The 27,039-nt window shown below is 48.2% G+C and overlaps 1 protein-coding gene across 1 annotated transcript; it reads right to left on the bottom strand.

The window, feature by feature from the left end:
* Positions 1-18,059: 18,059 nt before the first annotated feature.
* Positions 18,060-26,806, bottom strand: ARHGDIA (Rho GDP dissociation inhibitor alpha). The gene is made up of 6 exons (XM_040436377.1): positions 26,671-26,806; positions 23,330-23,535; positions 22,943-23,026; positions 22,440-22,516; positions 22,297-22,360; positions 18,060-19,393 (listed from the first exon to the last, which is right to left on the bottom strand). The coding sequence occupies exons 2-6, from the start codon at positions 23,517-23,519 to the stop codon at positions 19,194-19,196; spliced, it is 615 nt and encodes a 204-aa protein (XP_040292311.1). The 5' UTR covers positions 23,520-23,535; positions 26,671-26,806; the 3' UTR covers positions 18,060-19,193.
* Positions 26,807-27,039: the final 233 nt, after the last annotated feature.

Raw genomic sequence — 27,039 nt, 5'->3', positions numbered from 1 at the left:
GTTTGATGACATGTACTGGCACCTTATGCATGGACGCCGCCGCTGCCGCGCCCATGCGGAAGGAATGTCCTGTGATCCAGCGAGGACCGACCCCTGGACCTGTCAACTAACCTGAAAGTACGTAAGAAAGGCCGCGGTGGTTAGCCGGGCATTGCCTAGTTCGAGTACGGGAGAACATGCCGCTTGGACTAAATACTACGCAGCCAAGCCTCCAAGGCCTGCACCGGACACCATCTGCTGTCCGTGGGAAAGTATCTGACCGCCACTGGTTGCCCCGGCCGTGACGTCTTGGACGAGGCCAAGGTGAGGACATAGATGGACCCGCGCCGGATGAGCTGACCTTTCCGCAGGCACCCAGCCAGCGTATTGGTGCCCATGAGCTCGCCTGACCTGAGGAATCCATGGAAAGCCAGGTACAAGGCTGTTTCTACCAGAGCGCTAACCTGCGGCCCGAACGGTTTGCCCCTGCAGTTTGCCTGTCACGGCCTGAACAAGCTACCGGTAAATGGCTGACGCCCATGTCGTTTCACAACAGACATCTTGCGCAAACCCTTCAACGCCGCTTTGATCGGGTGGGCGGAGAAGAGTGACGGTAGGTCCGGATGTAGCCTGCACCAATGGTGCTGAATACCTGCCATGTATAGTTAACAATGCTATAGGACAGGTTTAATTGAGAGTGGCAAAACCCAGACGAAGCCCAATAGGTGAGTGATAGGTCCCCGGCCAGCGGCCGGGTAGGTGTTCTCATATCTCTGAAACAGGTGCCAAGCTGTCTTGTAAGCCCTCAGAGTATTACTGGCCAAGGAATTGGCCATCAGTCTCTTAGCTATGGTGAGATGGGAGACTAGTCCCAGCGCAGCTGGGCCTGGTGAGGAAATTTTATTTATTTATTTATTTATTTTTTAATCTCCATGCGTGAGAGACTCTAATGGCGGAGTCATATGTGTAAAACTAAAACGGAGAAGCTCTGCGTGAGGGACTCTAATGGCGGAGTCATATGTGTAAAACTAAAACGGAGAAGCCATGCGTGAGAGACTCAGATGGCGGAGTCATATGTGTAACCTAAAACGGAGAAGCCATGCGTGAGAGACTCAGATGGCGGAGTCATATGTGTAACCTAAAACGGAGAAACCATGCGTGAGAGACTCTAATGGCGGAGTCATATGTGTAACCTAAAACGGAGAAGCCATGCGTGAGAGACTCTAATGGCGGAGTCCTATGTGTAAACCTAAAACGGAGAAGCCATGCGTGAGAGACTCTAATGGCGGAGTCATATGTGTAAACCTAAAACGGAGAAGCCATGCGTGAGAGACTCTAATGGCGGAGTCATATGTGTAAAACTAAAACGGAGAAGCCATGCGTGAGAGACTCTAATGGCGGAGTCATATGTGTAAAACTAAAACGGAGAAGCTCTGCGTGAGGGACTCTAATGGCGGAGTCATATGTGTAAAACTAAAACGGAGAAGCCATGCGTGAGAGACTCTAATGGCGGAGTCATATGTGTAACCTAAAACGGAGAAGCCATGCGTGAGAGACTCTAATGGCGGAGTACTATGTGTAAACCTAAAACGGAGAAGCCATGCGTGAGAGACTCTAATGGCGGAGTCATGTGTGTAACCTAAAACGGGGAAGCCATGTGTGAGAGACTCTAATGGCGGAGACATATGTGTGAACCTAAACGGAGAAGCCATGCGTGAGAGACTCTAATGGCGGAGTCATATGTGTAACCTAAAACGGAGCAGCCATGCGTGAGACTCTAATGGCGGAGACATATGTGTGAACCTAAACGGAGAAGTCATGCATGAGAGACTCAGATGGCGGAGTCAAATGTGTAACCTAAAACGGAGAAGCCATGCGTGAGAGACTCTAATGGCGGAGTCATATGTGTAAACCTAAAACGGAGCAGCCATGCGTGAGAGACTAATGGCGGAGTCATATGTGTAAACCTAAAACGGAGAAGCCATGCGTGAGAGACTCTAATGGCGGAGACATATGTGTGAACCTAAACGGAGAAGCCATGCGTGAGAGACTCTAATGGCGGAGTCATATGTGTAACCTAAAACGGAGCAGCCATGCGTGAGACTCTAATGGCGGAGACATATGTGTGAACCTAAACGGAGAAGTCATGCATGAGAGACTCAGATGGCGGAGTCAAATGTGTAACCTAAAACGGAGAAGCCATGCGTGAGAGACTCTAATGGCGGAGTCATATGTGTAAACCTAAAACGGAGCAGCCATGCGTGAGAGACTAATGGCGGAATCATATGTGTAAACCTAAAACGGAGCAGCCATGCGTGAGAGACTAATGGTGGAGTCATATGTGTAAACCTAAAACGGAGAAGCCATGTGTGAGAGACTAATGGCGGAGTCATATGTGTAAAACTCACACGGAGAAGCCATGCGTGAGAGACTCAAAAATGTATATATTATTTTTCTTTTTATATATATATATATATATATATATATATATACACATACTTTTTTTTTTTTTTTTTTTCACTATCAACCACTTAAGCAGCTCCCGTATGGGCACAGCTCTGAGTACGAGCATGAAGAGCATGGTATAACGCAGATCACCTGCACGGACTAACTAACATCTTGTGCCTAAATAACCCCCTTGGAACCTAATGTACGGCCGGCAGCAGGAAGCCAGCCACCGCCTATGATCTGCTCCCCCTGACCGAGCCTAGTACTCCTTCCCCTGATCCCTGCCTACCTAACGGCACGGCGGCCCGTGCCAGACTTTATTGAAGATGAGGAGTCTTACCCCCCAGCCGCGTGGGGAGCTCACGCTGCTCCCTGGCAGAATGCACCAGTGCGGGAGGGCCGACCCACCGCCGGCTGGACACTCGTACCGCGTGGGGAGCAGCGCCACTCCCTGGCAATGTGCACCGGATCAGAGGGAGCCCTTCCTTTACCGTGGGCCCCGGCCCCCGCTGGTTTGAACCGTGTGCCGCGTGAGGAGCCGCACAGCTCCCTGGCATTGTGCGCCGGTGCGGGAGTGCCCCCCCTCACCTAGGGGCTGGTTATTGTGACTGGAACCCGCTGGGAGACTGAAGCCTAACTGGACCTACCTGTGACCGTGAAGGCTGACCTCCCAGGCCGTGGCTGACCCACGTGCGTAGTCGTGACGCAACTACCCGTAGATGCCCACCCAGTGCCTGTAGTTAACGGGAGTGCGACCGAGTCTGTGGATGTGACCGACTAGCCCCTATAGTCGTGAGGGGACCCTACATCGAGAGTAGCGGTAACGGACCATCGCCTGTAGACGTGGTAGTATTACCTCATGAGTCTGTTGACATGAGACTAATGCCTGCAGTCGTGGCCGGTCTTAATAATGAGTCTGCAGTCGTAACGGATTTGTGCCTGCAGTCGTGGCAGGGCTTTAGAGCGGGTCTGTAGTCGTGACAGACTGATGCCTGCAGTCGTGGCAGGACTTTATAACGAGTCTGTAGTCGTGACAGACTGATGCCTGCAGTCGTGGCAGGGCTTTATAACGGGTCTGTAGTCGTGACAGACTGATGCCTGCAGTCGTGGCAGGACTTTATAACGAGTCTGTAGTCGTGACAGACTGATGCCTGCAGTCGTGGCAGGACTTTATAACGAGTCTGTAGTCGTGACAGACTGATGCCTGCAGTCGTGGCAGGGCTTTATAACGGGTCTGTAGTCGTGACAGACTGTTGCCTGCAGTCGTGGCAGGGCTTTAGAGCGGGTCTGTAGTCGTGACAGACTGATGCCTGCAGTCGTGGCAGGGCTTTATAAGGAGTCTGTAGTCGTGACAGACCTGGCAAAGCAACATTCCTATCTATACCATTATTATAATTTTTTCTTTTTTTTCTTTTCCCCCCCACCAAAGGCCACGACTGTAGGCGCCACCCTGTAAGAGATGCGCCAGAGGCCTGGACATAATAGACCACCATCCCCTGTCCCCCAAGCCTATGCAGGAGAAAAGAGGGGGTTGGCCCCCGCATGCACCACCCCTGACTCACCTGGCGGCCATGACAGCCACGAACCCCACAGTATCGTAAGTTAGCCCACCACCTGTGAACCTGAATAACCAAGGACAGACGTGTGGGTGAGCGCACGCCAGCTGGGCGACACTTCACTCATGCCACCGCTCCCTAGCTAACCACCGGATTATTGTGACTGCGCCCGAACCAACCCCCTGACTGACCGTATGGGCCTATGGGCGGCCCGGCTGCGTGCGCAAAGTGACGTGGCCAGCCCCCCTCCTTGAAGCCCTCTTTATATTTGATCCTTGAACATATTCCAAATTTTTTTAAATATATATATTTTTTTTTTTTTTACTCCTGCCTTAGTACCTAGCCACTGTGCCTGAGCAGAGGAGCCCTGCACCAAGACTGCAGTACCAGTATGGGCCTGTAGGTGTCGACCATCCCCCGCCCTCTCTCAAGCCAGGACCTGCTGGAGCGCAGCAAGCCAGTGATTCCCTTCTAGGTTAGAATTAACCATTGAAATCATAACTTGTTATACAGTGCACATGTCTGAGTATCTGCTCATCTCGTCTTGCCTGAGTTTGGCGCAGTAAAGAAGACGAGTTTATTCTGCAGCGGATTCCTAGACATGAATAAGCATGTCCACCTTCACAGCCTCGCTAATTGTAATTACCAGGAGAACGTGCATCAGGATCGGCTGCGAGGGATTTGCGCTCCGCCATGTGGAACATTGCATCCCGTGCCCACCGCTATCGACTATTTGTACAGGGAAAGCCGCGGCGTATTAATCGCCTATAGGTTTCGGCTTCCGTCCCCTGATCCTGCAGCTGGACCTCCGCTTACTGATTGCAGCTAATGAATAGACCCCTGTGTGAGCGGACGGCGTTTTCCTCTACGGCGGAACGTTCTGATACGGGAGTGAGTGATATATAACGCTGCGTCGTGGAGCCGACGGCCGGCGTGACCGATGCTCAGGGTATGCGAGCGGACGTCGTGACCCGTCGCTGCTGAGCCACAGGTGAGGGGTGCCTGCCTGGGGGACGCTGCATGTGGGAGCGGGGGTGCTTAGCGCAGGGCCTGGAGCGGATCGGGGTGCCTGTCTCGGGGTGCCGGAAGCGATCGGGAGTGCGGGCAGTCTCCAGCGCAGCTGGGGACCGGCGGCACGCTCGGCAGCCCCACATGTTATACATAGCGAGACGGGTGTGCAAGCCACCCTGCCTACCTAATCACCGTAGCGACGAGCTCGACGCAGCCGATCCCCCGATCCTCCAGTGACGCATGCCCTTCTCTGGCACCAACCCACAAGCCGATTCGAAATCGTTCGAACCGACAAGTGGGGGGAGTAGGGCCAGGTTTAAATAGTGAACGCCCCGCCTCCCCTCACACAAATACGGCACTCTTAATTGCCTACCACTTTACAAGTAAAATACATGTAAAAACTGCATAGCTGAAGTGTGCCAATTGGTGGTAAAAGCACCTTACCAGCTACCTTCTTGCCCATAAATGCCATGCGGCACAACTTGCCTATCATCTTGGCAGCATAATCTGTTCTGCAGTCACTGTGTGCCGTCAGCATAACTTGAAGGATGTCTTTGGAGAGGTTCAGTGGAATAGTGGTCATGCCTTCTGCAAATATCATCTTGGTACAAGAATAGCATCTTCGGGTCATACGCTGCAGAACACCATCGGGGAATCGAATAGAACATCTCACCGAGAAGCCACACAACCAGTGTCATTGATATTACATGGTACAGTCGGTATTTTAAAAAGTTAAAAAAAATGGAATTAAAGAGGTATTCCCATCATAGACATTGAGGGCCTAACGCTAGGATATGCCCCCAATGTCTGATAAGTGCGGGTCCCACACCTATACTTAGAACAAAGCCGCAAAGGGCAGCTGGGCACACCGCGCGGCTGTCCTCCATTTAATCTTGTGGGAGCGCCGTAAGCCCAACAGAAGTAAATGGAACGGTGTCCGCGCTTGCGCAGTGCCCTTCCCATTCATTTCAATGAGACTTCTAAAAATAGCCGAGTGCACCACTCCGTTATTTCTTGGCACTTCCATACAAATGAATGGAGGGTGGCCACGCATGCCCAGTGTGCCCTCCGGCACTTTGCAGGCTCTGTTCTAAGTATAGGTGCGGGTCCAAGAGGTGGAACCAGCACCTATCAGATATTGGGGGCATATCTTAGGGATGTCCAAGATGGGAATAACCCTTTAAGCCTAAGAGTAAGGTCTGATGCATCCCTCTGCCAGTAGCACACTGAAATGTGGACTGGGTTATAAAGTATGTAGCCTTGTCCTTACACAAGCCACCAGTCTGCCAAAGCAACTGATCGGTACCCCACAATTTCACTGCAAGGTCTTTGATCAGAGGTACTGACCGTGGCATCTGAGGTGTTAAATGACCTGGATCAGAGTCATCACCAATCCTGGTTATTTCGGCTGGGTGGCTGTATCATACATTGGGATGGTAAGCATCAGAAAATTAGGGAATTCTGAGTTTATAGGAGTGAGACCCCTATTTAGGAGCCTCATCCATTAGAGTGGTTAACCACTTGCCATCTGGGCCATTTGCCCCCTTCCTGACCAGGCTTAATTTGGCAAAACTGACATATCTCACTTTATGTGGTAATAACTTTAGAACGCTTTTACTTATCCAAGTCATTCAGAGATTGTTTTCTCGTGACACATTGTACTTCATGATAGTCATAAATTTGAGTCAAAATATTTCACCTTTATTTATGAAAAAATCCCAAATTTACCAAAAATTTAGAAAAATTCGCAATTTTCTAAATTTCAATTTCTCTGCTTTTAAAACAGAAAGTGATACCTCATAAAATATTTATTACTTAACATTCCCCATATGTCTACTTTATGTTGGCATCATTTTGGAAATGTCATTTTATTTTTTTAGGACGTTAGAAGGCTTAGAAGTTTAGAAGCAATTCTTCAAATTTTTAAGAAAATTGCAAAAACCCACTTTTTAAGGACCAGTTCAGGTCTGAAGTCACTTTGTGGGGCCTACATAGTGGATACCCCCATAAATGACCCCATTGTAGAAACTACACCCCTCAAGTTACTTAAAACCGATTTTACAAACTTCGTTTTTTCTTTAACATTTCGATTAACAGCCAAACAAAACTCAATATTTATTACCCAGATTCTGCGGTTTACAGAAACACCCCACATGTGGTCATAAACTGCTGTATGGGCACACGGCAGGGCACAGAAGAAAAGGAACTCCACATGGTTTTTAGATGCCATGTCCCATTTGAAGCCCCCTGATGCACCCTTACAGTAGAAACTCCCAAGAAGTGATCACATTTTGGAAACTAGGGGATAAGGTGCCAGTTTAATTGCTACTATTTTTGGGTACATATGATTTTTTGATCATTCATTATAACACTTTATGGGGCAAGGTGACCAAAAAATTGGTTGTTTTGGCACAGCTTCTATTTATTTATTTTTACAGCGTTCACCTGAGGGGTTCAGTCAAGTGACATTTTTATAGAGCAGATTGTTACGGACGTGGCGATACCTAATATGTATACTTTTTCTTATTTATTAAAGTTTTACACAATAATAGCATTTTTGAAACAAAAAAATTATGTTTTAATGTGTCCATGTTCTGAGAGCTATAGTTTTTTTTGAGAGATTTTCTTATGTAGGGGCTAATTTTTTGCGGGATGAGGTGACGGTTTTATTGGTACCATTTTGTGGGACATACGCGTTTTTGATCACTTGATGTTGCAGTTTTTGTGATGTAAGGTGACAAAAATTGCTTGTTTTGACACAGTTTTTTTTTTTTTTTTTACGGTGTTCACCGAAGAGTTAGGTCATGTGATATTTTTATAGAGCTGGTTTTTACGGACGCGGCAATACCAAATATGTCTATTTTATTTTTTCTATTTTTAACATTTTTTTTTATTCCTTACTTGGGGAATTTTCTTTTTTACATGTGAAACCTTTTTTTTATTTTATTTTTTCAACCCTTTATTTTTATTTTTTTTATTTTACACTTTTCGTCCCCCATAAGGTCATACAAGACCTCTGGGGGACATTTGCTTCACTTTTCACTGTTGATTTCTCCTGTAACTGGGGCTGACATAGTAGCCCCAGTTACAGAAGAAATACACCCCCCAGAGAGGCTGTACAGCAGAAAACAACGCTGTACAGCCTCAGTGCAGGGCTGATTGAGGTCTGTGGATGACCTCACACAGCTCCTGCACTCTCCGGTCCCGGCGGTCACGTGACTGCCGGGCCGGAACAGGAAGTGCATAGTGCTTCCTGCTCTGCATACACAGCGCTCGGTGAGCGCTGTGTATGCAGCGATCCAGAAGGCAGGGACACCTGGGCACTGTCCCTGCCTTCTCTCTGGGTTGCCCTGCTGTCACTGACAGCGGGCAACCCGATCAGCAGCTGCACGATTAGCGTGCAGCTGCAGTTTCTGAACGGACATTCAGGAACGTCCATTCAGAAATAGAGAACCACCTCCCGGACGTTTATATCCTATGGGCGGACGGGAGGTGGTTAAAGCCAATTTGAACAAGCAGAGCTTCAGTGTAAAGCATGAAGGAGCAGCCCAATGGGTGCCTGAGCCACTGATGAGACAGCAGGATTTCAGACTACCCAGGACACCCATTAAACAGGGGAGTTACTGATAATAGTTGGCTTATCTGGCTAATGGAGGGTAATAAAGCAAGGCAGGCCAGAGGATGGAGGCAATTACATGTAAGCACTTCAGTCATCTTAGGCTACTTTCACACTAGCGTTCGGAGCGGGTCCGTCTGATGTTTCATCAGACGGATCCGCTCCTATAATGCAGACGTTTGGATCCGTTCAGAAAGGATCCGTCTGCATTATAACTTAGAAAAAATTCTAAGTGTGAAAGAAGCCTGAACGGATCCGTTCAGACTTTACAATGAAAGTCAATGGGGGCGGATCCGTTTGAAGATTGAGCCATATGGTGTCATCTTCAAACGGATCCGTCCCCATTGACTTACATTGTAAGTCTGGACGGATCCGCTTGCCTCCGCACGGCCAGGCGGACACCCGAACGCTGCAAGCAGCGTTCGGGTGTCCGCTCGCGGAGCGGAGGCTGAACGCCGCCAGACTGATGCATTCTCAGCGGATCCGCGTCCACTCAGAATGCATTAGGGCTGGACGGCTGCGTTCGGAGCCGCTTGTGAGCCCCTTCAAACGGAGCTCACGAGCGGACACCCGAACGCAGGTGTGAAAGTAGCCTAACATATATGATATACAGGTGAAACTTGAAAAATTAGAATATCGTGCAAAAGTCCATTTATTTCAGTAATGCAAATGAAAAGGAATATTATTAATGCAGCTTAAAGTTAGAATTTTGTGAAAAGGTTCAATATTCTAGGCTCAAAGTGTCACCCTCTAGTCAGCTAATTAATCCATATCCTCTGAGCAAAGGGGACCTTAAAATGGTGACTTTGGGGTTTCATAAGCTGTAAGCCATAATCATCCAAATTATAACAAACAAGGGCCTAAAATATCTCTCTTTGCATGTAACGAGTCTCATGTGTTAGTTTCACCTTTTAAGTTGCATTACTGAGATAAATGAACTTTGCACGATATTCTAATGTTTCGAGTTTCACCTGTATGTGCAGCCGCAAACCTTCACCTTCATTAATCTTCTCCAACATCTTAGCCCACAAACCACAGAGCTATTCCTTTGCATAAATGATGAGTCTGTGGCTGAGACGCTTGACTTGGAGCTGACATATTGATTATTGTATGGTACAAACATTACAGGGTTAAAATCAGTAGGAAAGGAAAATGGCGAAATAAGCCCTGGTTCACACTTACCACCCGATAATATATGTTGTCACCAGCAGTCACTGTTCTAGGAAATGTCTCCAGAGCAGGGATCAGTAACCTCCGGAACTGCAGCTCTTCTGAAACTACAACTCCCAGAATCCTCCTTTCACTTCTGTGGGAGTCACAAGAACAGCCAAGTAAGTTTGCATGCTGGGAGTTGTAGTTTCACCACAGCTGGAGTGCTGAAAGTTGCTGATCCCTGCTCTAGAGCCTCTTATATAGAAAACCATCCATTCCTTACTGGAAGAAAAATCCATATTTTGGTGAAACATTGTGTATATAATGAGGGCTAATCTCTAACACATAATCCCAGGGCAAGAGCGCTTACACAGATTATAATTGATACAGAAGCCTTCTTTTTTTCTAATATGCTTTGACTTTCTGATAGAATAAAAAATATCCAATCCTCGTCACAAGATTATGGTGGCTGCCATCTTGCCTGGTTGCTTTACAGCAGGCACCTGGGTATAAATCAGAAAATCATTCATTGACATTTATGGGATAGTGTTGTGGGCATGCTCTGTGACCTGTGCAGAGATCATTGTGCGGGGAGGGGGAGTAGATAAGCTGTGACATTGCCTATTGTGAAAGGTGGATAATGTGTAATGCATGCATAGGTGATCTATCATTGTAATCAAGACTGCAGTAAGGAGATCTGTACAGCCTGTAAAGCCTATGGCCAGTGCAAAAACTGCAGGATTTTTTTATTTTATTTTTTTATGTAGATATTGACATGGAAAATGAAAAATAACACCAAAAATTCTTGAAGTCATGTTTTTATGTTAAATATATTTTTAAGCAGTAGCCCGTTTTCTGATGACACATTCCCTTTAAAGCGGAATTCTTTGACATCAGGAGCCAGAATGATGACTGACGGCAATATCATCTCCAGATTTAGCAATCTACACATTGCCCAGCAGACAGACCGCCTTTGTTCTTGGAACATGTTTTCCTTTGTGCAGGCCAAACAATAGACCGTTGTAGAGGTCTGAGCCGGCTCCAAATCCAGCAATCATCTGAATGGCTTCCTAACAGGAGAGAGTGCCATAGGAAACCTGGCGCACGTCTTAAAGGGACCCAAGTATCCTGCTGGTTATTCATCAGGGCACCCTCGAAGGTGTACACTGTAGATGGGTGCAGATGAATTGGGGGATTGGCATATGGGGCCATCCCATTTTATAGAGAGGAGAAGTCATTTACCAAAAAAAGGGAAATAATGGTGAGGGACGGTTCACACCTCCGCTCAACTGATCTGGCAGGCTGTTTTGGAGTTTATCGGATACCACCATTCACCGTGGGACCTCATTAACTATAATAGGATTCCAAAATTGCCACTTATGCCGGAAAGTGGCTGAATCCCCACCAGTCAGTGGGGTCCGATGCTGAAAGGCAGTATCTGGTTAGGCCGGACCCAGTTAACTATGGTAGGCTGATGTTAAACGGAGAGGTGCCCCTACCCTTAGGATGTGTTCACATCTCCGATAGAGATCATCCAGCCGCCTGATCTGGCATAAATGTCGGCTAACGGACGGTCATACAAAACGGTATTTGTCCAGCCGAAACCTGGCATTTATGCCAGAAGGCGGCCAGATTACTGCCGGACCTCATTACAGTCAATGAGTATCTGTCGGTGAACTCGAGATTCTAGCAATGCTGGATCCGGTGAACTCCATCTGGAAACGTTCACCGGAGATGTCACCATAGCTGAACCATACTCATAGCGGTTACAAGAGACCAGTGTATATTGTAGTAGTCAATTAGCTAAAAAAAACACCATCTCCAGATTTCTCCGTCCATACAGAGCCTGATGGAGCGTGTCACAAGTCATTTGAAATCTGACTTGGCATGTCTCCTTACGAAATGGGAAGTATGCATTTCAGTGTCTGACCCATTACACCCTGTACAAATGTAACGTATTGAATATCTATAGCCAGCGATCAGGCTCGTCGGAGGCACACACTCGCTTTAAAGGCGTTGTCCTATGTAAAATATTCCACAGTTTTCAAACCAGCCCCTTTTGTAATTAAACATTTCTATAAAATGTAGCTGTATAGCGCCACCTGCTGTTTGTTCTTTTTCTTATTTCTCTGTCCGCCTCACTGGTGGACACACATGCTCAGTTCCATCGTTCAACTGCTTCCTAAGTTTTGATAGGGAGAGAGCTGCAGCAGAGAGGACACCCCCTGAGCTGCAGCAGAGAGGACACCCCCCTGAGCTGCAGCAGAGAGGACACCCCCCTGAGCTGCAGCAGAGAGGACACACCCCCTGAGCTGCAGCAGAGAGGACACGTCCCCTAAGCAGCAGCAGAGAGGACACCCCCCTGAGCTGCAGCAGAGAGGACACACCCCTTGAGCTGCCAGCTTGATATAAATTTAGCAAAGCAATGAATAAGGAGATTTCTGGATCCATGCGAGGTCCAGGGCTGGTTCTAGCTTTGTCTGATTTTCATCCTTTACATTATAGGATAACCCCTTTAACTGGATAATAGGCGCACGTGAAAGGCGGGCAGGTTGTACGTACAGATTTGTGACCTATAAACAGATGTTTGTGTGGCCTATCCCTAAGGAACACACTTTGCAGTCGGGTGTGAAATTCCAGTGCTAAAATATCTCCTGAAGCTTGAGCTCATGTCAGACTGTTAAAGAGCTCAGCGCTCGTGTTTCTCCTCTACAGTTTCTCAAGAATACTTCAAGGCACTTCAGCCACGTACGTGTCCAGTGGAAAGATTTAAAGGCGGCATACAGTCGTCTCCATGCTAACTACAGGCTACCAATTAGCTTGAGGTCTAGCCAATTCCTGTTAGAAAGTCATCGCCAACCCACCTTGAAAGACCTGGATTTAGATAACCTGGGCGGACACAAGTCTCTAATCCCATACTTCCCAATCCAGGTCACAGGTCACATACCTGAGGATTTTCTTAACGCTGCTCTTTATGTAATAATGATATTACTTATTAGCACATGTTTTCCCTATGGGAAATCTCAAGACATGGACTATCGGTTCCGAGGACTGCTCTTCTTCATCAATTCCTTTTGAAGGGGCGTCTATTTTTTTTTAGGGAAATTATCTTTGCAGTGGAAAACGCTAATTGACATATGCCCGTCCTGGGAAGGATTCAGAAGAACAACTTCAGCAATTGATGGTCCCTTAGAGGTCAATGCTAGGAGCCTTTTCCCAGTATGCACTGGGCGGTGCGAGCGTGGCCTTAAAGGGGTATTCTGTTAATAGGAAGGAAAACCAGTTTGGATGAATGGAGCAGTGGTCCATATGGGACTACCGAAGACGGCCAAGTACAAGTATAGGGCTATATCTGAAGAAGGGGCAGTGTCCCGAAACACGTTATTTGGACCATACCCTGCTTTTATTTACGTTATTTTTATCTCGTTTTATTTTACGTTATTTTTATCTCGTTTTATTTTACGTTATTTTTATCTCGTTTGGATTTTATTTCCAATAAAGTTGGATTCTTTTCAGAAGAAGCGCTGGAAAAGGGTGTTTTGTGTTCATCTTCTGGATTTCACTGAATTTGTCACTCTTCATGAATGAGAACATCTGAGCCGGGATGGTGCAGAGCTGGGCATTAATCATCTACACAGCCTGGCTGGTGACTCCATGTCATGACCTTGTACATGGACTCCTCTGTGGAGCACACTGACCCAAGCGCACTGTGAATATGAATACTGGAAGGTTGATGCAATCGGGACGGGGATCTGCTGAGCCCACACCACCATTAGAGTCCGTCAGAAAAACCAGGAATGGATTCAAAAGAGAAGTCGGATCTGTTCTTTATACGTTCTCTCCTTTTATGATCCGCTCCTGATTTCTGCTTCCAAAACTGCATCAGGAAACCTGACCCTTACCCAGCTAAATATACATACAGGATATACAATGCTCTACTATAGGGATGCCCAACCGGCGGCCCCGCTGTAGGCTGTCCTGGCATGCAGGGAGTTGTAGTTTTGCAACATTGGGGGGGGGGGGGTCGCAGGTTGGACCTCCCCGCTCTTCTACAACACCCCGCACTGAAGTACATCAGAAGTGAAGGTAAAAGCACAGGGAATCCGTCATGTCTGCTGTCCCTGTGGTCACATACAGCAGATCAGCACGGACATGGCATAAAGGGGTTGTCTACTGTCTCCCAATGGAGCGGAGCCACAATACTGTACCAGACAACCCATGGACAGGTGTGGCGCATTTTTTTTAAAGCAGCTAATTTTCTAATTCTGGACAACTCTTTAACCTCCTTAGCGGTAATCCTGAGTGTGGCTCGGAGTCACATTACACTGCAAGCAGCGGTAACCCAGAGCCACACTCGGAACCGCCATGAGTTAATTTGAATATTGCGGAGTGGATGCGGACAGCACACAGTGTGCTGTCCGCATCCTCATTTCCGGAGCGCGGCACGAACTTACGGAAGTTAATGAAGATATCGTACCGCCAGGGACGCTACAGGGGTTATGCAGGAGGATCCTGAGGATAGGTCATCAATATCTGACTGGCGGGGGTCTAAACCTACATTGCAAGTGTGATAGCCCACATCAAAATAAGTACTCCAAAAAGTAAAATTACATTTCTTTTACTAAATCCAATTAAACCATGATCGCATTAAAATCCGAGGAATCCACATGGTTGTAAGAGAGGAAAACAGTTAAAAACAACCAAACTAGTAGGGGACTAACTCACATGCGGACCTGGGCAAGTGTATGTAAAAAATGTATGTATTGTAGTGGAATCTGCCGAGACGTACAGATACCTGAGGTGTATATATGTAACATAAAGTCTGATATGTTAGAACGGAGGCACAACGTTCGGCAAGAGGCCTTAATGCACGATTGTGTGGATAGAAAGGTTTAGTAATATCTCACTTTGTCATTGCACTTTGCACCATGAGCACTTTAGGGCTCTTTCACACCTGCGTTCTTTTCTTCCGGCATAGAGTTCCGTCGTCGGGACTCTATGCCGGAAGAATACTGATCAGGATTATCCTAATGCATTCTGAATGGAGAGAAATCCGTTCAGGATGCATCAGGATGTCTTCAGTTCCGGAACGGAACGTTTTTTGGCCGGAGAAAATACCGCAGCATGCTGCGCTTTTTGCTCCGGCCAAAAATCCGGAACACTTGCCGCAAGGCCGGATCCGGAATTAATGCCCATTGAAAGGCATTGATCCGGATCCGGCCTTAAGCTAAACGTCGTTTCGGCGCATTGCCGCATCCGACATTTAGCTTTTTCAGAGTGGTTACCATGGCTGCCGGGACGCTAAAGTCCTGGCAGCCATGGTAAAGTGTAGCGGGGAGCGGGGGAGCAGTATACTTACCGTCCGTGCGGCTCCCCGGGCGCTCCAGAGTGACGTCAGGGCGCTCCAGAGTGACGTCAGGGCGCCCCAAGCTCATGGATCATGTGATCACATGGACACGTCATCCATGTGCATGGGGCGCTCTGACGTCATTCTGGAGCGCCCGGGGAGCCGCACGGACTGTAAGTATACTGCTCCCCCGCTCCCCACTACTACTATGGCAACCAGGACTTTAATAGCGTCCTGGGTGCCATAGTAACACTGAACGCATTTGGAAGACGGTTCCGTCTTCAAATGCTTTCAGTACACTTGCGTTTTTCCGGATCCGGAGTGTAATTCCGGCAAGTGGATTACACGCCGGATCCGGACAACGCAAGTGTGAAAGAGGCCTTAGTTTGCACTTTATTAGAATGTCCTTTTTGCACTTATTTTACCATTTGTTTTTCACTATATTGAGAACTTTATTGAGCAATTAAAGGGGTTATCCCATCTTAGACAATGGGGGCATATTTCTAGGATATGCCCCCATTGTCTGATAGGTGTGGGTCCCACCGCTGGGACCCGCACCTACAAGGAGAACGGAGCGGAGAAAGTGGAGGAGGGCGCACTGCGCAGCCACCCTCCATTCATTTCTATGGAGCCGCCGAAAATAGCCAAGCGCTGGCTCGGCTATTTCCGTCGGCCCCATAGAAATGAATGGGAGCGGTGGCCGCGCATGCGCGGTGCGCTCCCATTCACTTCAATGGGAGAGGCGGGGAGCTGTGCCTGGTGGACGGACGGACCCTGGGAAACCCGGGGTCCTCCAGCCACAACACTCCCCGGCTCCGTTCTCGTTGTAGGTGCGGGTCCCAGAGGTGGGACCCGCACCTATCAGACAATGGGGGCATATCCTAGCGATATGCCCCCATTGTCTAAGATGGGATAACCCCTTTAATGCTTTATATAGATAATATTCTTCATGATATAATTTATGAATTTCAGGACATGGACTTAATATTATCTTTTTAATATATAAACTTGTACACATCTGAGGGTATATTGTAGAATGTGACATACCGTATACATATCTAAGGTTGAGCTACTCGTGTCCTTATAGTTATGATGTATGTAGCGGTGCGGCTATTTGGTTTTCTAATTGGAGATTTTTCTTTTGTTTTTATTTATATTTTTTAGGCTCCAGTTTTCCCCGCGAGAGTTTAGGCATAGTCACATGACCTTTATGGTCATGTGATCTGTGATGTTTTTCTTCACTCTCGCGAGATCAGTGGTCACATGTCCGCAACTGCGGTCATGTGATCGGCCGTATTGTGGCTCTCGTCCTGTAGGATTGGGGATCACGCGTTTATTTGATCTCTTGCGAAGTGTACATGTTTCCATTTGCTCTTTTGGTATTGTGGAGCCACTTTGGATACCCGCGTGATATTGATCACGCGGCGCCATTACTACTGGCTGAAGCAATCAGACCTCCAATTGGAATAATCAGTGCGGCACAGTTATATATATATATTCACTTTTCCCCTGACGAAGCCGTTGGGTAAGTGGGGGACCTTCATGCAGATATCGGGCGTCTGATGTACGGGTTTTTCTAACATCCACTACCTTGTGATATCGGACTTTATGTGCGGCCTATTGTGAGGTCGCTATCAGGGATGTGGAGTCGGTAGATAAATGGTCCGTCTCCTCAGTTTTTGGTAACTCCGACTCCTCTGTATTTAATATGCAAATGTATTTTATAGTATAAAATACATTTGCATATTAAATACAGAGGAGTCGGAGTTACCAAAAACTGAGGAGTCGGACCATTTATCTACCGACTCCACAGCCCTGGTCACTATACACCTCAGGCATCTGTACGTCTCGGCAGATTCCACTACAATACATACATTTTTTACATACACTTGCCCAGGTCCGCATGTGAGTTAGTCCCCTACTAGTTTGGTTGTGTTTAACAGTTTTCCTCTCTTACAACCATGTGGATTCCTCGGATTTTAATGCGATCATATTTTGATTTATTAAAATAAATTAAATTTTACTTTTTGGAGCACTTATTAGGATTTATTGGCGCTCCATGCGAGTGCCGATTCAGGTCATTACACTACACGTCGTCTGCTGCGGAGCAGCAATGTAGGGTCATGACAAGTACATGGAGCGAGTACTCGTCGTTACACTGCGCTTCAGAGACAACAGGCAGTGTAATGAAGCAGCACTCGCATGAAACACCGTCTTCTCTTCAAACAGCTGATCGGCAGGGGTGCTAGACGCCTGCTGATCAGATATTGATGACCTATCCTGGGAATAGGCCATCTATATATAATGCCTGCACAACCCCTTTAAGGCCCCCTCCATACACAAAAAGCAAAGTCAGCTGAACTTGCCAATTTTGATAGGATGGGCGACAACATTCTCGCTCTGGATCAGACATGCTGGATTTCCAAATGACTGATCCTTTATTCTCCCAGGATAAAAGTCATTGCTAGATACCAATTATTTCACTCTCCCCATTAAGAACACATGCATGCTCAGCGGAGGAGACGGCATTTAGGAAGAATAGCTTTTGAAGGCGTATGGACCCCTTTAAGGAAACCTTGAGTCATTTGTAATCATAAAGCACCTGATCACTTCATCATTCACCCGTGACACTAAAATAAGGCAGAATCATGTGAAATGTTTCCTTAATACAATACAGTAGAAGCGTAAAGTGTGGGAAGATGCGTTTTCAATTGTAGCTTTACAATGCCCCCTGCTGGTAACAGCTGGAATAGGTCATTAGGGGGAAGTGTGCGCACAGATACAGAATTAGGCCTCAACCACACAATCGTATCTGTTTAAATCAGACACACGGACATCTTCAGAGCACCTGGTGGTGTGCGAGAGAGGCCTTATTTAGCATAGCATGACCCTCTGGTTAGAACTTTGCCATAGCAGCAGTGTAAAGTATGATGGACGACATACAGGAGAGCACTGGGTCGCCAACTGGAATCGTTTTATTTATCATAAAAAGGAAGCAGATGACGTCGGGATCATGCGATTCTGGCTTCTGTGAAATGTTACAGACAAAACAAATACAAAATAAACCACATATTGTCTCTGTCCGTGAGAAACGATCCCCACCCCACCCCCAAGACTTCTCCCGACTGCAATGATACAGATACCCCCCCAGGAGGCCCCAGGGTGGGAAGATTGAATCTGAGAGGAAGGACTTGAAACCAAGGCAATAAATATTGATCCGAAAAGGAAAAGCACAACTTCCCCCTGGATGTAAAGCCGCCCGTTTGAGCATAACCCCCACATTCATATGTCAGTACTAGCGTTAGTAGGGCAGATCTCTAGGACCTTGAAGCAGGCCGACTACAGACAAGCAGCTCCGTAAGACTGGCACATCGCGCACTCAAGCCCGTCTACTAGAAAGTGGGTGTTCCGGCCCCCGGATGGAGGACTGACATTGGACAGTGTCGTATCGCACGTTTGGTCCTATAGAAACCTGCACTGGAGCGAGAAACAAACCTTCGGGATTAGACAGTCTTAGTGTCTTCATCTCATTGTGGCAAGACGTGGAATAAAAGTAGCGTTTGCAAGGGATTCATCTGGTTCTGGGATGATCCCCATGCGGCAGGCAGACTTGAAAGCGAGGCACACATGAAACCAAGGGGGCACCGGGCAATGCCCCTACTGCAACAAATGCAAAATCATTAAGGCAACACGGCAACGTGAAAAGAAAAAAAACTGAAATAACACAGGCAATGATCATAAGGTAGAATATAAAGAAGGGCGGACGGCGAGAAGTCCTCGGAATGAACTCCCAGCACAAACTGGCTGCCAATGACAAGGCCGGGCACCATAACGACACGCTCCCGCCTCCCTGTCATCCTGCAGTATACATAAAAGGGGAGGACAGGGCAAGGCAGCGCCCACACAAGGCAGAAACGTCAATCCCACTTGGCATTTTTTTTTTTTTTTTAAGGGGCATAAGGTAGAGCTTGTGGGGGGAGACACCACATGGTACAGAACTGGGACACAATCCGGCAGCTGCTCTCAGAGAGTTGGAGGGCAGAGGGCTGTTCTAGACCCCCGCCGGGGGCATCTCTGGGCAGACCTAGTTCTTCCAATCTTTACAGATGTTCAGGTTCCACTCCCAGGAGAGGTGATTTTTCTTATCGTCGTCAGTGAAGAGAGACTTCATATTGTAACAGGCTCTGGCCAACATACCCTTGGGGGCTTCCTCCACCGGAGTGAGAAACTCATACTCTTCCGCACGGGGGCCGTAACTTCCAACCATGTAGTTTGTCTTGTCCACTAGAAGAAAAAGACTTCTGTTACTGACAGGTGAAGACGGCCCCACAACAGGACAGGTAACAGTCACCTTCATACAAGCACACGGCTCTGGACAGTGAGTGTTTGGAGGCAAGCAGAGATCTTGAACAAGGCAATGAATGGAATAACTTGTCATGATGGCCATTAACCCCTGCTCTATTGTAATCCATCATTAGGCAGTACCAGCACTGCAGAGGATGGGTCTGGAGGCGGACGGGTCACACATAATCCAAAATACACATTTCTGAGGGATTCCAACCACTCACCTTATCACCTGCAATATACTTCAATGGATTCGCCTCTTAGCAATGTGTTCACAGAATAGCACTTACCTGCAGACAGGTATGTATGGTTAGCTCAATAAGGAGAGGGCTATCAGCACTCATTGTCCCGGGGAAAATGGGATCAGGCAATCCCCCCCCAAATACATACAAAACCTCAGGGATCAGGTGACATTTATCTAATGTGTATGGCAGGCTTAAAAGGGTTTTTTCAAGAATATAAAAAGGAAGCAACATGTTAGAGGGGTTGTCTAGCCCTAAAGCCAACAACCCCTGGGGTCCTCCTGAACATAAAAAAAACACCTCTCCCGTCTGTGGCTTGAACGGTATATCACTGCTGTGACGTAGTGTTCAAGTCACTGTGACAACTGAGGCCTGTGATTGGTCAAGCCGCATCCCGATTCTGTGGGGACTGAAAATGTGCAGGAATGGAGCCGTGGCGGGACCACCAACAACTGAGTGGGTTTATTTTATGTTCAGAGGAGGACCCAAGGGGTTGCTGACTGCAAGGCAGACAACACCTTCAAATCCCTCCTGCGCTGGACATGTCGAGGACAGTGATTGGCTGCAGCGGTCACTAGGTGTCTGATGGGGGAGCTTTAACAGGTGATTCTTTTTATTTTAGCTTAATTCCTGCTGTTAACACCAATTTTTTTTACATTCTCAGAAAACGTCTTTAAAAGGATTCTGTCACCAAGTTTTGGGCTATAGAGCTGCGGACATGCACGGCTAGATCGCCGCTAGCATGTCCGCAATATATCTGTCCTATAAGGCTGTGTGCTATTATTTTGTTTAAAAAACGATTTTATTTAGATATGTAAATGACCCTGGTAAGGTGCTCAAGGGGCTGTACGAACCTTCCTGGAGCCCAGCCACTCCCGCCTGTGAAGGAGCCCAGCACCGCCTATGTCCTCCGAATCTCCTCCTTTCGTCACAGTTAGATTGCCGGAATCTCGCGATGCGCAGTTCCTTCCCTGAAGCTGATGTCAGCACAGGGAAAGAACACTATACCGGCACTGCGCATGCACGAGCTCGCGCATCACGAGATTACGGCAATCTAACTGATGAAAGGAGGAGATTCGGAGGACATAGGCGGTGCTGGGCTCCTTCACAGGCGGGCGTGGCTGGGCACCAGGAAGGTTCGTACAGCCCCTTGGACACATACAAGACTCCTTTACATATCTATAAAATCCTTTTTTAAAGAAATTAAAACCACACAGCCCTATAGGACAGATATATTGCGGACATGCTAGCGGCGATCTAGCCGTGCATGTCCGCAGCTCTATAACCGAAAACGAGGTGACAGAATACCTTTAAAGAGTTATTTCAATCATAGAAATGTATGGTATATCCACAGGATGTCTAATAAACGTGGGCCCTACTTCTGGGACCTGCCATCCCATCCTCTGAAGGGGTTCCTTTGACCCCCACCATCAATCCCACCTGGTGAAATGGCAGCTACATCTACGTGGACAATACATGAAAAGGTGGGCTTGCATGGGTGCAGGTCTCTACATTCACCTCTATGGGACCCCTGTTCTGGAAATAAGTGTGGGTCCCAAAGGCGGTACCTGCCATTTATTTTGTAGGGCTGAGCCTGCTGATTAAAAACAGACCATTCTTATGCAGATCGGTTGCTTCTTTTGGGTGAGAAAAACATTTTTAATCCATATGCAAATGAGCAGTTAAAGGGGTTTTCCTAGATTTTGAAACTAATGACCTGTCATTAGTATCGGACTGGTGGGGTCCGACGCCGGGGACCCCTGCCGATCAGCTTTTTGAGAAGGCACCGGCTCTCCTGTGAGTGCTGTGGCCTTCACAAGGTTATTCCTAGGCCAGTTTCGGCACGTTTATCGGTCACATGACCTAGGCACAGCTCAGCCCCATAGAAGTGAATGACTATAACGACGCTGTGCTTGTTGAGCTGTGAAAAGCAGAGGCGCACCCCCACTGATCAGATACTGATGACCTATCCAGAGGTCATAAAAAAAATTAAAAAAACTCGGAGAGCCCACCAAGGGCAGACCCAAGCCACTCTGTGCACCTTTGCTCATCCTGCTCCTCTCTGCCAGTCCATCGCTCTCCTTGAATGACAGGGCCAGATTCCCGCACAGTCATCTTGCGTGGTCTGTCAATCAAGAAGGAGAGGGTGGTTCTGGCAGGAGGAGTGCAGAGTGGCCGGGGCCCACCCTCAGTGCACTTAAATGCTCATTCCCATATGGATTAAAATACTTTTCTTCAGAATTAAGCAACGGATCTACCTAACAAAAGGCATGGTTTTTTAATCAGCAAGATCCGCCCTACCAGACATTCTGCCTGGTTTAATAGGGTTGACTCTGCCGACGTGCTCTTTAAGGGCTCACGCACACAAACTTATTTTTTTCCCGTGTCCGTTCAGAATTTTTTTTTTTTTTTTCTGAAGCCTGTATGTAGAGCAATTTACTTCAATGGCGCCGCAAAAAAAAAGAAAAAAAAAAAAAGACGTACACGGTCGGTATCCGTAATTTGCAGACTGCAAAACATCCAACGGCCGTGTGAATGAGCCCTAAGACATAAGGATTAGGTCACGTAGGGTGAGCGGTAGAATGGAGGAGCAGCACTTACATCTTACACCTTTCCTGTACGTCTGCTGCTGATATTTCAGTCCGGACACAATCTCCTTGTTGACCTGTACAGATAGAGAATAGGCGACACTAAGCTCCAGCTGAGGAGGCCAGGCCCTTGTACACACAGCGCAGCGCCCTCACCTTAAAGCTGATTTTGATTCTGTACTCTACGCCTTCTTTAAGGGAGAATGATTCTTTCTTAAATTTCTCAAGGTCTCCTGGGGTGAACAGTAAAAAAAAAATTCAGGCACATGCTGTATCCTCTGCAGGCTTTTTAAAGGAGTTGTCCCACCTTAAGAACATATCCCCTTTCCACAGCACAGGGGATAAGTAACCGATCTGTGGGGGTCCAACCAAAGGGAGCCAGAGTGAATGAATCGGCGGTCATGCCGGCAGAGTACGCTGTTGCTCCATTCAACTCTATGGGACTACTGAAGAGAATCTGAGTACGGCACTTATCGATCTCTGACAGTTCATGTCTGACCGCCGCTCCATTCACTCCTTGTGATCGGTGGTCGGACCCCCACAGATCGGTTACTTATCCCCTGTGCTGTGTCGGATCAGATACCAATCCTCTATCATATGGCTAGGGGATACGTTCTCAAGGTGGAAAGACTTGAACTATCCAATGCAGAGATGCCTACCTGTTAGATCCAACTCGAGGGGGCCTGGAGCATCTTCACAAACCAAGGTCAATTTGGTGACGACGACATTTGGAGAGTTGGGATCTTAAAGGAGAGAAAAACAGACATCAAGCCCTGTACAGACTGATCATTCAGCAGTCCCTGCCCGTGGTCCCACATACAAAGTCTAGCATTTCATGGGACGTTAAAGGGGCATTCCCATCACAGACAACGGGGTCATAACGCTAGGCTATGCCCCCATTGTCTGAGAGGTGCAGGTCCCACCTCTCTGTTTTCGGTGATATGCCCCCATTGTCTGTGATGGGAAAACCCCTTTAAGAATGAGGGAGCGATGGAGGACGCCGATGTGAGCACCCGACACAGTAACTGCTAAGTGCCATGACTTACCCACTGTGCTGGGAACGGGGCCCAGCAGAGCCTCCTTGTACTTGCGCAGACTCTCATCATCCTGGTCTAGAGCTTGTATCTCCTCGATAGTTTTCTGGGCTGGGGGCCTGTAGTTCACCGAATGCTCGTCCTCCTCGTTCTCCGCTGCAATCTGCGCCAGTTGCTCTGAAGTGGGTTCGTGTTCAGCCATGTTTAGAGAGGGCGCCCTATAGTTAAAGAAAGAAATCGACTTTAGCGGTGTAGTCAGACCCGGCCGGACCTCGTGTGAGGAGAGTTAACGGGGCTGGGACAAGTTTTTGACGCTATCCCCAATCCACAGTGCCAGAGATAGTAGAGCGCTGTCCGGCGCTCCCATAGAGGATGGACTGGCAGTGCACATGCATGACCTGCCACTCCCATCAGAGTGGAGGAACGGGACCCCTGTTATCATTAATGCTGGGGGTCCCAGCGGTCAGACCTCCCCCAGCAATCTAAGATGAAAAGATGGTTCCAGCACTTTCTTTCTTGTAGCCTGTAACTCACATGGACACAAACCTTCAATCAACTAGTTATAAGCTATCATTTTGCACAGTGTTACGCCACCCAGGGTGCCGTAAAAATCTGAGGCGTCTTTGACGCCATTGTCCTGGCGTGCGTTTCCCCCCACAGTGCAAAATGCGCCAAATTTATCACACATAGTGCATCAATTTAGTAAATTTGGCACATTTTACTTCGACATGGCTCAGTCAAATTGTGTCTGTGTATTCTATGGGGTGCGCGGAAAAAGCTGCTGCCGGACACTTCAGGCTGCGGCTTATCTTCCGGCAGGACAAAGGGATTATGCAAAAATATTCACTTTGCCCGATGTGGAGTCTGGAGCTGTAGACTAATGTGTATGGCAGCCTTATGGGCTCCGGTCTAGACAATGTCCCGCCGCTCTGCTCCTGCAGCGGAGACATCACATGCATCTTTCATGTCACCTCAGCATCCGATCCCTGGCCTCAGCAGCCACATACCTCTCACCCATGTGGCCATGGCGGTCACAAGAACAATAAGTGCAGAACTAGGAACGTCCAGAGCGCCTGCTCCATAGTCTGCATCACTTCAAAAAAAATACTTAAAGGGGTTGTCTGGGTTCAGAGCTGAACCCGGACATACCCTTATTTTCACCCAGGCAGCCCCCCTGATGTTAGCATCGGAGCATCTCATGCTCCGATGCTCTCCTTTGTCCTGCGCTAGATCGCGCAGGGAACGGGCTCTTTTGTTTACAATAACACACTGCCGGACGGAAGCTTCCGCCCAGCAGTGTGTTGGGTGACTTCACCGGCTCTAACGGGCGTGCTTAAGCGCTGCCCTAGCCGTTTTACTGGCTAGGTCAGCACTAAAGCTCGCCCATCAGTGCCGGTGACGTCACCGGGCTTCCTGGCAGCCCCATGGAGAGCCCGGTACGTCACTGGAATTCTTGAAAATGCCTTTTCCCAGGGTAAAAGAGCATTGGAGCATGAACTGCTCCGATGCTCAAGTCAGGGGGCTGCCTGGGTGAAAATGGGGATATGTCCAGGTTCAGCTCTGAACCCGGACACAACCCCTTTAATCTGAGGGTGCCCCTGCTGACAGTTGGGGTGGTGGGGAGGAGTGAGGGTCCTTGCAGAGTTCCCACCTGAATGATCAGCCCAGGGTCAGACCCCACTACATCCAAAAAGGGTGTCCTGGACACAATGAGTCGGCCCCTGGGAGCTTCTGCTGACTCCAGTGATGTCAGCGGGTTTCCTTTGAAAGAGGAAGTGTCACACCATTTTTACTGGGAGCGCCCCTCCCTCACCCTGCCTGCCAGGACCATGGAAGGATGGACCTTATAATGTGGACAGGAGGATCTACATAACATACATGTGTCATGAGAGTAAAAGTCAAACAATGCAACAGCACTGCAAACACAAACAACAAAACAAGTACATAATATAATATAAAATGTACTAATGCTGCGTTATAAAATGGGAGATTCTTGGCAAATACATTTTGTACAAAATTATTTGTCCCCGTCCGCCAACGACAAAGCGATCTCTTTATAACACTGATGTATAACACTAAATACTACATCCACTGGTGCCATACCGGCCTCCATTAAATGCAGGATCCACATATATGCTGAGCCCACTCTGTATTTTACCTCCCCTGGTGCCAAATGGCCTCCAATAAATACAGGGCCCCACAGGAGGTATAATACAGTGTGGGCTCAGCATGCATGTGGAACCTGCATTCCCTGAATTTAATGGAGGCCGGTACAGTTCCTGTCCTAGAGATCGCCTCGCCGTTGGCTGACAGGCTCAAATAATTTTGTACAACATGTATTTGCGAAGAATCTCACATTTATAAACGCAGTATTAGCATTTCACATTTTCTATTGTATTGTTTGTCTTTTGTTTTTGTGCCTCCAGCCATGGCGACGTATTGGGATGTGCTGACTGACCCCCAATTTTGTACATTTCAGAGACCCTGTGGGCACAGCTGCATGGTCCCCGAGGATGAATTATGGACACACTGGAAGCAGCACAGCCACAACCCCGGGGTGTCTACACATAGGAAGGCGTCCGTCTGACATTTGGTGCAATATATATATATTTTTTAGACAAATGTCATGGACTGGCATGGTGTGACTGCTGCCAGGAGGTCTTCACTGCTGTCACCAATCCGGCCTTAGGGATAGATCTGATGACAGGTTACCAGCCTGGTTGCTAGGGGGGGGGGGGAGAACTGCCTAGCAACCACAGTAGTGCCCAGGAACCAGATTCTTCAGGTCTCCAGCTCAGGACCACCTGGGTGCTGGGCACAGCAAAGGACCTGTGGTACCCCATCACAGGCATAGTCCTCGGTGGTATTTTCTGGAAGCCCCCTTCAACAATCGCCTGATCTGTCACAGATCTCATTGGTGGAGGCCACAAGTCGGACTGTGATTGGCAAGTTCTGGGAATGTCTGACACAAGGGGCGAGGAGAAATACGAACATTCCCTGAATTATAGGAGCTCAGATCAGGGAATGTGCCTGTGCACCAGCTTGCTGATGGTTTCCTATCACAAGCAGCAGAATTGTGAATGCAGCTCTGGGTTATAACATAGGCTGCATGATGGGAGCAGTCGGCGATATGCGGTTATGTCGGGATAGCATCTTCACCAGTGCTCAGAGATCACATCCCGACATGTCAGGGGGTTAGACACACCCTTGATGTCGGGATATATCAGGGGGATAACTGCAGTCATGGCTCTCCAGCACAGTCTCCTATAGACTCCCCCGCCATGACAGCCTGGACCCGGCTCAGCGGTCAGTCCGCTCCGGGGCCACAGCCCCATGAACACCAACACACTTACCGCTGCCGGTCCGGTTCCCCGCTCTTACAGCTCCCACCCTCAGGAATGGCGAATGATGGCGGTACACGCCCCGTCGCGCGCTCTCCTCTTCCTTCCCGGCACCTGCATCACTTCCGCCTGTGGCGGCCATGTTGGTACACCCGCGCAGCTAGAAGCCGTGACCGTAAAGCGAGGTGTACTTACTTATTATAGCCTCATATTGGGAGCGCGGCGTTGCCAGCCTGCCTCCTGTAAACACACCGGAGGAGGCCTACGGGAATTTCACGAAAATGGCGCCTTCCTGTATGAAAACGAATGAAGGCCAAAGGCCCGAGTTGTTGTCCATAGCATCCAATCAAACGGCGCCTTTCACTTTCCTGTAGCTGGTTA

The sequence above is a fragment of the Bufo bufo genome, chromosome 6 (assembly GCF_905171765.1).
Source record: "Bufo bufo chromosome 6, aBufBuf1.1, whole genome shotgun sequence".
Taxonomy (NCBI): domain Eukaryota; kingdom Metazoa; phylum Chordata; class Amphibia; order Anura; family Bufonidae; genus Bufo; species Bufo bufo.
Note: the sequence above shows the minus strand (reverse complement) of the source record. Positions and strands in the feature narration are given on the sequence as shown.

Excerpts from the sequence above, each read along its gene's own strand:
- ARHGDIA (XM_040436377.1), bottom strand. The coding sequence starts at position 23,519 with ATGGCTGAACACGAACCCACTTCAGAGCAACTGGCGCAGATTGCAGCG. Across the intron at positions 22,361-22,439 it reads GAATCAAAATCAGCTTTAAG|GTCAACAAGGAGATTGTGTC; the intron begins GTGAGGGCGCTG and ends CTATCTGTACAG. Across the intron at positions 19,394-22,296 it reads GTACAGGAAAGGTGTAAGAT|TGGACAAGACAAACTACATG; the intron begins GTAAGTGCTGCT and ends TTTTTCTTCTAG.